General features: G+C 39.9%; 1 protein-coding gene and 1 pseudogene across 1 annotated transcript; one reads left to right on the forward strand and one right to left on the reverse strand.

Moving 5' to 3' along the window:
• Positions 1-254: 254 nt before the first annotated feature.
• LOC122641612 lies at positions 255-1,985 on the reverse strand (annotated as a pseudogene).
• A 6,604-nt stretch (positions 1,986-8,589) lies between these two features.
• Positions 8,590-13,212, forward strand: LOC122641732 (primary amine oxidase-like). The gene is made up of 5 exons (XM_043835022.1): positions 8,590-9,410; positions 10,540-10,924; positions 11,024-11,137; positions 12,306-12,844; positions 12,936-13,212. Exons 1-5 carry the CDS (start codon positions 8,599-8,601, stop codon positions 13,138-13,140), a joined length of 2,055 nt encoding a protein of 684 aa, XP_043690957.1. The 5' UTR covers positions 8,590-8,598; the 3' UTR covers positions 13,141-13,212.
• The last annotated feature ends 352 nt before the right edge of the window (positions 13,213-13,564 follow it).

Consider the following 13,564-nt stretch of genomic DNA (forward strand, 5'->3'; position numbering starts at 1 on the left):
TGAATTCCAAAAGAAAGGGGGGTGATGAGAATTTCAAGCTCAGAGATGTAACAAATGAAAAGCTAAGTCTTGAACAGTGTTATTCATGCACAGCAGTCAACTGAAGTAATCCAGTAGACTATATAGAAGTGAAACACCCAAGTTTCAAAGAGCTGAGATAGTGAGATGTTATTGGAAACTAAAAGACAATGAAAAAGGAGAGAACAACAAAATTACATAAGCAACGATGTAAGTACACAACACACCCAAGTCTCATTAGAGTTGTATTTTCTTCTGTACAGTGTTTAAGTCTAAATTCGACCCATACATCTTAAGTAGAGCTTCAGCAAACCAACCATGGCCATCTTCCACAGTAGGCATCCTCACTTCCATGAAGGTTAGTGTTGCAGGTTGTTGGCTTGTAGGCGAAATAATTCCAGCAAATACTCTCAGCTCATTACAAGCATCAATGTCCATGCATACATTGATCTCTGGAATCCCTTTAGGTGCTGGCGGAATGCCCACAATCTTGAAGTAGCCCAGGAGATGGTTCTCTTCCACCATCTTCCCTTCACCTTCGTAAACAACAATCAGTGCCTCAGTCTGGTTATCATACGCAGTTGTAAAAACCAACTCCTTCCTTACTGGCATTGGTATGTTCCGATGTATAATAGGTACAAAGCTATTGCCATTGGCTTGAATTCCAAGGTTCATAGGGGTTGCTTGTATAGTTAACAGGTCCAAAATCCCTAATGGGTCACTGATTCCTGATGCCACTGCACCTTCTAATGCAGCACCACATACTGCTGCTTCCAATGGATTCATCCCTGAGTAAGCATCTTTCCTTTTACATATACCCAAAACCAGGTCTCTTATTCTTGGTATGCTTGAACACCCACCAAGAAGTATGACATCAGTTATATCTTCCACTTTCACTTTTGCATCAGACAAGCATTGCAGTACAAGCTCCTCACATCTCCTGAATACCTCTTTGTTTATCTCCTCAAACTCGGAACGTTCCAATGTCCTACTTATTTTTGAACCATTTACCAAATCCACCTCAATTGGAACACTCATCTGAGTAGTAAGCTTGTGGATTACCTCTTGGGTGGAAATCCGGAGCAAGGCCATGGATTTGATTTCATTAATGCCATGACTTGAAAAGAGACTGTCCAAATTGGGCAAGAGATGATGCATTACTTCTGAAGTATATCTTCACCTCCAATAACACTGCCTGATAAGGCTTTGATCTCAGAAACTCCTCCAGCTGTAGCAGTTACAGCTACATCACAATACCCAGCACCCATATTGAAAATAAGTCCAATCTTCTCACGTCCACTCCCCATGTGTTCATGTGTAATCTGCTGTTGCTGTTGTGCATACAGAAGTGCTACTGCTGTTGGTTCAGGCATCAACCTGAGGACATGTAGACCAGCCATTGCACAGGCTCGCTCAATCCGTGTCAGTTGAAACCGACTAAATGAGACAGGAACATTAAGGACAATGTTCCGTATGGGACGCCTTAACTGAGCTTCTGCCATAGCTCTTAATTCCACCAGAAATACTGCAAGGACTTCTTCAGGAGTTGTGGATCTCCAAACATTTTTCACCAAGGCTGCAATAAATGGCCGGACACCAATATTTAAAGTTTGCACCAGAAAGGGGAGGTTTTTGCTAGCATGAACTACTGGGTCTGTGTCAATTCTACCAATCAAGCGTTTCATATTGAAGATCGCAGAACCTGAGAGTATTTCATGCTCGCTGAGAGCAACTTGGTCACTAACACCTCCTGAAGGGATCTCGTTTTTGAAGGTGACATAGGAACGCATCACTTTCTGGTCTCTAGTATTCTTAAGGAGTTCAACTTCAGATCCATTCCATACTGCAACACGACACTCTGAAGTTCCAATATCAATTCCTATTGCAACTTTGGGAGAAGAAGATGGAGGCTTATACTCCCCAGATGTTTCACTATAACATGCTAAATTGTATGCTGGTTCAGCCATATATTCCTGCATGGAAGACAATAATTGTGAAGGTCACTTTTTAGTTGACACACCAAGGGAAACATCTCATGCCTAGGGTCAGATGTGCAAAAGCAAACAGAAAATTTTTGCCTAAAACAAAAACAAAAAGGGTTTTCCTTTTGGAAGGTGAGAGTTTACATCAAAAGTTACAAGAAGTTCTTATTTTTCACATGAGATTCCTTCAAGTACTGTTAATAACCCTCACATCCCAACTTGCATTCTCTTTACAACTGCATAGACATGATCTTTGCTGCTGAAGTCTTGATATGGAAATTATCCAAAGCACAATGTAACCAAAATTTGCCAAAGCGCAAAGATCAAAATCTAGGTTTGCATTTTCACGATACTAGTTCCATGCCCAAATGATAGTTTGACACCACCAATATAGCACTAGCACATGCAGTGAAACACTAATATTGATCAGCTGTGTTCTAATCCTTGGTGCCTCCATATGTTTGAGGAGCTCTCTTCAATTATGCCTTAAAGACTTTGTTGGGTGGGAACCTTCAATATGGTATCAAAGCCCATGATTCATTAGTTCTTTCCTTTACATTATCTTTCAATGTCTCATTATGCCAAAACATGAGAGAAGCATTGGGAGTTATAGAGACAGTCTCACATCGGTTTGCTTAAATCCTTTTTGCCTTCATAAACTTGAAGAGCTTTCTCCATCTAATGCTGTAAAATTTTGGATTAGACTCTCCAAGTGGTATTTCATAGCCTTTTACACTTTATTTAACCTACTGGGAACACGAGTATAAGGGATTCTTGTCACAAAGAAATGAAAAATATGAAGATACCATAGGATTATGGCCATGACGTCTTAGATAGATCTTTAGTTGGCCATAAGTTATCTAATCCATGTCCCATGAATCCCATTGCACATACTTATCTTTATGGGCAAGAGATCGGTATCTGGTCGTGTAGCGCTTGCACCAATATGGGGGCCAACGGGAGTGTGCATAGGGGCATTTGTTTCGATATGATTATTTTATTTCACCAGGGGCTAAGCGGCAATTTCACGTGCCCATGTGTTTGGGCGTAGAAACCATGCGACCAAGTAGCGTTCTTTTTCCCTATTTTTATATTGCACTGGATCCAACATTTCTATACTCTTTCCAAAATATGCTCCAAATGTAATAGGTGAATGCTATCATTAACTCCCACCACTTATTTACGAAGCCTTAATAGCCTTTCCCAAGCCAATTAGAAGGTCAAATCCTGGGGATTAAGAGGTTCTCTCTTCACCGCGAGTAAAGGGTCCAATCTAATATAGTGTCAATGAGGTACGAGGTATGATAATTTGACTGCTTATTTTACAACAACGGTGTCTTTGTCATCCGGCTATTCTTGCTAAATGATGCAACCAAATCAATTGCAAAGAATTGACTCCACTAGGCAAACAAATTAAGGATAAAGATCAGTTAGAAACACCTAACAAACAACCAACCAAATTAGGTTACTTTAGTTCCCACCAATTCATGTTAAATATAGTGAAAAAGCCCATGATATACCACTTGAAGGTACTACCCAAAGTCTTCATATTAAGGCACATCTAAGATTCCAGATAACCAACAATGTAGAATTATACCTTTATAACTCCCAACATCTCAAAATTGCACATCATGTATAGCTTCGACATACATGTGATATATCTAAAGAGAACAACAAACGGACCTGGTTTTGATGACTTCGTTTTGATATGATATTACATATAATGAGATAATCCACAAAATACCACTTAAGAATCCAACCCAAAACCTTAAGTGCAGAGATGATCCAAGGATATATATTAAGACACATCCAAGGTCCTCGATATGGTTTATGGGAATCCAACAAAATCCATGCATTCGAACCCTCCACCCGATAAAAAGCGAAGTAAACAAAAAACATCATGCATAGGAAATATTAGATGGAAGAAACTGATAATTAAATTAATCAAAACAAGCACTAATCCAGCAGAATCAAAGATTTCGAAGAGAAAACAGAGAACTGGACGAACCCAATCCTATCAATGATGATTGAACTGATAAGCATAAGCACTTCATAGATTTGAGCTACTTATAATTAAAAAAAGAAACAAAACAGTACATAAAATTATTAAATAGAAGTTAATCAAAGAAGAAGAAGAAGAAACAAAATGCAGGAGATCAGAAATGGAGTCTAACTAATGACAGACGATAAGCAGATTAAGCAATGAATGGAGATGGAAAAACAAATGAATCAATTTGAGAGAACAGAGAGAAGTTCATTCCAGAAGCTATGAGTTTGGCCTTTTAAGCCAAAACCACATAAAAAGTTATTCTGGGAAACTCGGAATTGGGAGTTCTAGACCTTCCCAGAGGATGAGAGAAGAACCCTTTTTCTTCCCTTAACAGAGATTACAGTTTGAAAAATTGGGGTCGGATTTGGAACGGTCGTCGGCATGTGCTACCTATCTAGATCTTTCGACAGTTGGATAAGAATTCGAAGGTTATTTTGGTAAATGGACAGTATCAGTTGGATTCCTATCCGACAGTGGAAGGTCTTCATAGACACTAGCCGCGTTCTTTCAGATCAAATTGGAGGGAAAAGAAATGATATTTTATAATGTAACTAATACAGAAACTTTAATGCCTTTAGAGGTGTCAAGAACATGGAGATATATTTAGCCACGTGGGAATGGAAGGTGTAGTGCTTTGATGGCTTGATCGCAGATCAGGTTAGTAGGTTTCCCTAGTTTGATTCAGTTGTGGTCCGACCGTGTTTTAATGGATGAACCCAAATCTGTAGTTCAACCGATTCCGATTCTGCTTCAAATTGGCTGGACCCAGAGGTACTTGGGTAATTTATTCAAATCGATCCAGTTTATTGGATTGGTTTCTGAATTAAAAGGGTAACAAAAAAAAAAAGAGTAAATTACATACACCCCCTGTAGTTTGAAACAATATCAAAACATCCTTTTTAGTTTTACTATTTCAAACAGGGTTGCACGTTGCCCAGATACAGGTGTGCGAAATGACCGTCGCATTCATAGTCATTTCCATCTTTCCAAGAGGTGTGGCGGTCATTATGCGCACCCCTGTGTCTGGGTGCAAAGACGGTGCTACGCGACTAGGTAGCATTGTTTCTCCCCAAAAAACAATTAGGATAAATATCTTGGTGACAATAAATCCTCATCATCCTATGTTGTACACAAGAGACAAAATCTTTATCAGAAAAACAAATCATCCTACGACAAAAACCATTAATAAGGATAATTTTGTCATTACACAAAATATCCCTTTTTGTATGAGGTTTCGAGCCTGAAGGGCAAAGCTATCCTGGTTTCAAGTTCAATGTATTCAACCATGGGTACCAAAAAGACCCTTATAGAATTCAACACCATTAAATCAGTTTTAGTAAACAGTATTGGACTATGCTAGTCTACCTAAGAAGAAATCTTACACTGCCTCCTCTGGAGAAATAATATTACATACCATCCCCCTCTCTCCCCAACCAATCCTCATATTACTTTTCAATATCGGATCCGACTCGTCTCCAGGGAGCCCAACGCCGAGGGAGTGCCCAGGGGACATCCAACAATTGGGCTACATACCCTGGTGCATGCCAGTCAACCGTCAAGATGCGTGCAGCACAGCCTAGCCATTGGATGCACCTTGGGCTCCCTGGAGAAGAGCTCCATCCTCCAGTATGCACCTACTGCCTTACGATTTGTGATTATTCCATTCCAATGCATCCCACAGGTGGGTGTGAAGAGGGTTTATAGCAGCATTTTCTCTTTCTTTCCTCCGAATTCACTTCCACCTCCACCACATGCCCATCACCTTCAGAGAATGGATCATCTGAATGTACATGTGAGAGGTAACCACTTGTTTTTTATGTTTTCGTAAATAGAAAAAATAAAATAGGTGGTTACCTCTCACACGTACGTGCAGAAGAACTGGACTCTCACCTTTGCAGTTTTCTTGTTACCATTAACACCCAAAAGTAATATAGATTAATCGTCAATGATAACTAATATGACAGACATTAAAGAGAGCAATATAATTGTCATAAACCACTAAGTTTAAGGTACACAGGTAACACAAATAACCAATAAAAATAATTCTTCTGGGTAGTCATCATCGACATATTTATATAGAGAAATTCAAGTTAGAATTAGGATATTTTACCAATCCTGATACAAACAAAACTTAAGAAGCTAGAAAATAAATGCCAAGAGATAATTTTTCTCTAAAATAGACAATGGTGATTGTCTAGTTGCCTTAGAGTCAGCGACGACTTATTGGCAAGTCTAGTTGTCAACCTCACAAAATTAGCTACTTCCGCCTAAGTCTACCATGTATTCTAGACTCTCTAATATGACATGCAAGGTGAAGTGGTTCAGGTTCACGTATGAGAATCCCTTAGATGAAAATGAGGTCGGTTTAAGTTCACGTATGAGGATATTTTCGTAGGTTCACGATGAGGATATTTTCATATTCAGAGTGAACCGACCTCATTTTTATCTAAGAAAAGCGTGAGAATGTATGAGAACAGGCATACGAAAATATCCTCATACGTGAACCTGAGCCAAATCCAATTAAAATGATCGATTCAAATTAAGAGTTAAAGTGTTGACCATATTCATAGAAACATTTATAAAAATCTAGTCATACTTTTTTATTCTTTTTTTTACGTACACCATCTGAACATGGCATGTAGATGGCATGTAGTGTTGTCGATGCATGCATGTATATTTTAGAAAGTCCACTAACAAACAAGTAAAGATTATTCTTATAATTGAGTGTGGTGTGTGTTGTGTATATCCGCCGTTCCACGGTCCCAAAAGTCGGTTAATCTTTTGGAATTGGTTTGTGGTTTGTGTGGTTACACTTTCATAAAATAAAAAAATAAAAAGAATATTCCTACAATTGAGTCCAAAGTGATTTGAAACTGGAAAATGTCTAAGAATCCCAAAAATTGAATTAGATCTCATATAGTAGAATATTCCTCAAAACAAGACAATGAAACAGGAGATGTAAGAAAATAAATTGATGTAGATGTAGAATGCACAATTTCGTGCTCTTTGACTATTTATATTAAGGGAAAAAAGATCTCCACAATGTGGGAGTGGGGATTCTTTTTCACATCTTCTTTCATAATGAGACAAGACTCACATGGGCATTCTCTCTCCTAGAGAAAAGGAACTAATTCGTCTCCGGTCCCTTTTTTTTGCACTCCAATGAGAAACCTCTATTTTCATGTATTAATTAAGGTTGCGTTTGTTATGCATTCTTAAAATAGATTATGGGTCTAGACTTGATTCTAAAACTTGATTCTTCTCTATTTCCTTGCTTCAAAATTCATTCTAGCTAGACTGAGAATCTATTATGAGAATGCATAGCAAATTATGTCATAGAAGAATGCTTGAACTGAGAACGAAATTAAACGGTTTCACGATTCTTTTATCTTATTTTAATTTTAGATTATCCGTGCACCTATCATAATCAAATATATGTGAAACAACCCGGCCATATGATATTTAAGCATTTGGTTTCTACGTGGGAGAAAATTATGCCATACATTAGGCTAGCACTTAAGAGGTCAAATTTGAAAACCACGTGAGGGGGAGGGAAGGATTAGTTGTTGTCTTCTTTAGCCAAATTTTCAATCTTAATAAATCAAGAAGACTTAAAAGGAAGAAAATTCAACTCTTTTTAAGGATATACTCACCTCCATAATGTGGATTTGGATCAAACTTCAATATAAACTGAAGGGAAAAGTCTCTCTAAGCAAGCTACAGTACTGCCGTGGTGATCCTTCCTTTGAATTGTCAAGTTTCAACTATTAAGCTATAGACACAATATTTCTGGCTTGAGTTTAGTTCATTGTTCATCATAAACACAAGCTAGGGTTACAAACTATAGTGAAAGCGGTGGGCTGTCGGCACAATAGAGAAGTCCAACAAGAAGACTAAAAAGATTCTTGAGAATCTGAATCACATAGATGTCAATTCTCCATCTTTTTTCCCCTACTTTGGGTACTTCCCTATGCTACTAGAAAACAAAATGTTACATTGAAATTATTCTCTTTCTTCTTTCCTCTTGGTATTGTAGGAAGAACAGTCAAATTAAAACCATATATTAATATATTAGGGACTTGGGTAGGAATCATTCGAGTTGATCTCCCATGGAAGGTGTGGGGACCACTTCAAGGTTCAGATTCGGATATGGCTTTCCTCCAACTATGGCGGGAGTTGGAGGGTCCAGCCCAGCAAAAATAGGGGGGGGCGTATGGTCATTTCACAGAGGGACCCACTTGGGTGCTACCTGTGAAATGACCAAGACCCCCCTTGTCTTGTTCGGCTGGACCCTCTAGCTCCCGCCACAGCTGTTAGAGGAGAGCCAAATTGGTTCAGACTCATCCTTATAAGTTAGCATGAGGATGTCCAACTACCTATGAGTCTCGATGTCAGGTTACTCACATCTGATGTGGGATTATTACTTCTACGTACCTTCTACATGGAACCCAACAATCTCCCGCTCCACATGGAAGCAATCAATATCTTCCTATATAAGATCTCTGGAAGTTTTTAGTCATTAAAGGCGGAGATCTGCTTTCCACAGCCATGTCTTACACCTTCATCTTCATGATCTTCAAGATACTATGCTTATTCTTATCTCTCTTACCATCTCTCTCCCATTCCTCAAGCCATCATCTCCACCCACTAGACCCACTCACTCCATCTGAAATCTCCAAAGTCCGCTCCATAATCATAGGATCAAAGCAAAGCTCGACCCAGAATCTGACCTTCCAGTACGTAGGACTGGAAGAGCCAGACAAGCACACTGTCCTCTCATGGCTATCAAACCAGGCCAACACCACCACCACCACCAAAACCCCACCTCGCCGGGCCTTCGTCATTACCCGAAACAACAACCAGACCCACGAAATCACGCTGGACTTATCAACCCGTTCAATTGTCTCCGACAAGGTTTACAAAGGCTATGGATACCCTTTAATGACCGCTGCAGAACAAATGGCCGCGATTGAACTACCACTAACATACGCACCATTTAAGGCGTCGGTTAGCAAGAGAGGGCTTAACTTATCGGAAGTAGTTTGTGGGACTTACTCGGTTGGGTGGTTTGGAGAGATGAACAAGAAAAAGCAACGGAGGTTAGTGAAGGTTCTCTGCAATTACTTGAACGGAACTGTGAATTTGTACGCTAGACCGTTGGAAGGGATAACAGTGGTGGTTGACCTTGACGTCATGAAGATAACGGAATATGACGATAGGTTCACAGTTCCGGTACCCAAAGCTGAAGGGACTGACTATCGATCATCACAGCAGAAGCCGCCGTTTGGTCAAAATGCTGGTCGGACCACAATTGTGCAACCCGATGGACCGGGGTTCAACATAACCGGTCATACTATCAGGTCAGTCCTCCTCATTCTCGAAAAAGATCCTGTGCATCCGGGCAGCCGGGCTACATGTGCAGCGCCAGACTCAAGGCAATGTGCTTTGACCGCCTTACCCCTACTCGGATAAGGTGGTTAGAGCACACCGTCTTGCGTCTGGTGCTGCACATGCAGCCCAACTGCCCGGATGCACAGGAGCCAGGTCCCTCATTCTTCCCAGTTAGAGTCAAGAGTGTTGGCTAGTAAAGGATAAAAACACATTGGGAGCAAAATTTTCAAATCCATGATCTTTGATGGGGCCTGATTATATACTTTCGCATTGGGGTGTGGCCCATTTTAACCAATATAAACTCCAATTTCATTTTAAATCCAGCTAGCCTAGTTCTCCTAGGGATGTAAACGGATCGGATTCAGCTCGGATTTATTACTACCCGAATTTGAATCCGTTTAGCGAATGACATATCCGTATCCATTTGATATTCGATGGAATTTTAAAAACTAATATCTTATTCGAATTCGGGAGTTTGTCGGATATCCAGATATTATCTTATCCGATTAGTAAACAAATCTTATCTATATACCGATTTCTAAATTAGGATTAGGCATATTACCGAAATATCTTTATAAAATAGTTTATAATAAGAGTAATATAGTAATATATCATTTTTTTACAAATATTAAACTAATCGCATTTTACAATCGGATGGTAAATTGACCATATATTATCCGGTCCAAAATGGAAATATTTGAATCCGATTATTTTTCAGACGGATTCTAATATTTAAACCAAAATTCCGGATTCAGAAACCCCTAAATGGATTCAAACATAGATCGGGTATGGATATTTTTTCGGATATTCATTTACATCCCTAAGTTTTCCTTCACACGTGGTGAAGAAAGAATATTTTAACCAACCCCTTTTCTTAGTAATTTAGATTTGTAATGACTGATACCGATCTAATCTAGAGATTCAGGCGATCCGAATGAGTTGACTGATCCACTAATACCAGGTAGGATCGGTCATTTTTTTGGAATCGGTCTAGGCTGATTCTGATCTGAGATTACAAACCATGCTAGGATGCAATTCAGGCATCTAAAATGGGCTTTACTGATGAAGAACACCTTCTTATTTTGTTGCCATAATCAGGTGGGCCGATTGGAAGTTTCACCTGAGCTTCGATGCCCGAGCAGGTTCAATTATATCGCTAGCATCGATTTATGACCTTAATAAGGAAGAATTCCGGCATGTGCTGTATAGAGGATACATATCGGAGCTGTTTGTTCCATACATGGATCCAACGGAAGAATGGTACTACAAGACCTTTTTTGATGCAGGTGAATTCGGTTTGGGCCTATGTACAGTATCACTTGAGCCCAAAACTGACTGCCCAGCCAATGCAGAATTCATGGATGGGTACTATGCTGGGCAGGATGGGAAGCCCATTAAGATTGAAAATGCTATATGTGTGTTTGAACGGTATGCCGGAGATATCATGTGGCGGCATACAGAAACCGGCATTCCTGGAGAAACGGTAAGCAGTCCTAGGATCCAAACCCAAATTCAATTCACTGGTTATGAGTAATTTTTACTGGTGATTGATGGATAAACCAATCGGGTTGGTTTTTTGCAGATAAGGGAGGTTCGACCAGAGATAAACCTAGTAGTGAGGATGGTTTCAACCATTGGCAACTATGACTATATCATTGATTGGGAGTTCAAGCAGAGCGGCACCATAAAAGTTTCGGTGAGTGCATTTTTACCCTTTAAAAAGAAATTGTTGGATGAATATGACTTAGAGGTAAGAATGTCAATTGGTGGGTTTGGGCTGGTTTCGGTCCGGGCTGAATCGGTTTCGGTGTGATAAGGGTGAATACGAAAATAAAAAAATAAAAAAAAAAGAAGTAAGGAAAGTTTTGGTTCTAGGTTCTCTAATAGATTTGTTATTGGGTTAGTTTTTGGTTTTGGTCCAGTTTGGGTTTAGTTGGGAAAAAATATGGTTTTTAATGAGTTTCGGGCTGGTAATAGGTTATAACGGTTTGGTTTCAATTCGGTCCAGTTTTTCACCCGGTTTTGGTTTCGTGTTGTCAATTTCGTTTGACTCGGTTTGGTTTCAGGTGTATAGTACCCCAGCCCAAAGTGGATCCAATAAGGATCGGTTCAGTTTGAATTGTCTCAACCGGTAAGGCTAGGTTTTGACACCCTCACTTGGAGGCATGGTTCGAGGATCTTCAAAAGAGGGTTGCGTGAACAGCCACTAGCTTGGTTGGTTGAGGGCTTGCCAGTTGAAGTGCTTCCCCTCCCCCCTCAAGGAGGTCATGGGTTCGACTATCCTAGTCACATTTGTGCCATATTAAGGCACCGTTTCTCTCCCCCCTCCCCCAACCTCCCATCCCCCTTGGTAGTTGTAGATCTGTTGGCTTGTCTTAGCCTTCCCTCCCATCTTAATCTAATCTCGAATCTAGCTGATTTATGCAATCCTCTTTTGAAGATTCCAAGTTAAGGGTTTCAACTAATTCTAGCTGGTTTCAAGCCGATTTAAGCCAATTCTGATCTGATTGAAATCGGAATCGACGGAAATGGATCCCATCCCCAATTTCATCCCCTTGAACTACTATGCTTCTTACCAAAAGCATAAAAAAAAAAAAGAAAACCTACTATGCTTGAGTATGCCATTTATCTAAATTCTAAAGGAGAAATGTTCTGCGGGGGGGAATGTACCCCTTATGCGTAAACACATGAGGGCAAAATGATCGCTCCGTCCCCCATGAAAGGCCGTAATGACTGCCTTGTTGATGTCGTCAGTCGTCACACACTCCCACTGGCCCAGTTTGTGTGCAGGGGCCTCGCTCCCCCACAGAGAACTCTTACCCATTCTAAAATGTATTAACCACACTTTGCTTCCTTCCTCACAGGTTGGGCTTACAGGTATATTAGAAGTGAGGAGTGTGACATACACTCACACTGACCAGATAAAAGAAGATGCCTACGGAACACTGTTAGCAGAAAACACCATAGGCGTATACCATGATCACTTCCTCACCTTCCACCTTGACCTCGACATTGATGAACAGGATAATTCATTCCTCAAGTCCAAATTGCAGACAACCAAAGTGATGGACAATAACTCACCAAGGAAAAGTTATTGGTCAGTTGTTAAAGAAGTGGCTAAACATGAATCTGATGCACGGATTAAGCTTGGTTTGGAACAAACTGAACTGTTGGTAGTGAATCCTAATAAGAGAACCAAAATGGGGAACCACAATGGTTACCGTCTCATTCCAGGTTTTCCTGTGGCTCCCCTTCTCTCTGATGATGACTATCCACAGATCCGAGGGGCTTTTACCAATTACCAAGTATGGGTCACTCCCTATAACAAATCTGAGAAGTGGGCAAGTGGTTTATATGTTGATCAGAGCCATGGAGATGATACTCTAGCCATTTGGAGTCAAAGGTAATAATACATTAATGATATCCATATTTCTTGGATCTTAACACATTACATCAAGGTTTGACTGAATCTGTTTGTTTTGTTCACAATGCAGGAACAGAGAAATTGAGAACAAGGACATTGTCTTGTGGTACACTTTAGGCTTTCATCATGTTCCTAATCAGGAAGATTTTCCGGTGATGCCTACACTAAGCGGGGCATTTGAGCTCCGACCGTCAAATTTCTTTGAGAACAATCCAGTGTTGAAAACACAATCACATAAGAATGTGGAATGGCCTAATTGTACCAAGACTAGTTAAATTTATTCTCTAAATTTTGTTCTATAAGATGTTTCAAGAATGAAGTATCAGGAATTCATAATAAAATTTTCAAGTTCTCCTATCTCTCATGAGCATGTCCTTTTGTTTGATGTTCTATACAAAATAGGAAGAGAGTACATGACCTATATATGGCCACTGGCAAACCATAGACACAAAATAAGGGGTAAAGGAATAATTTGGATAGTATTGATCAGTAAATCCAATGATTTGATAAAAAGGTAAGTACTAAAGCTAAAGATCATTTATGCAAACTAAAAAAATTCAATTGATAGAGGGCGGGCTTCGGCGCAATGGTAAGGTTGCTCCATTGTGACCTAGTGGTCGTGGCTTCAAATCAGAAAACAGCTTCTCCTCAAAGTAGGGGTAAGGCTGTGTACTTTTATGACCCTCCCCGGATCCCACA

The sequence above is a fragment of the Telopea speciosissima genome, chromosome 10 (assembly GCF_018873765.1).
Source record: "Telopea speciosissima isolate NSW1024214 ecotype Mountain lineage chromosome 10, Tspe_v1, whole genome shotgun sequence".
Taxonomy (NCBI): domain Eukaryota; kingdom Viridiplantae; phylum Streptophyta; class Magnoliopsida; order Proteales; family Proteaceae; genus Telopea; species Telopea speciosissima.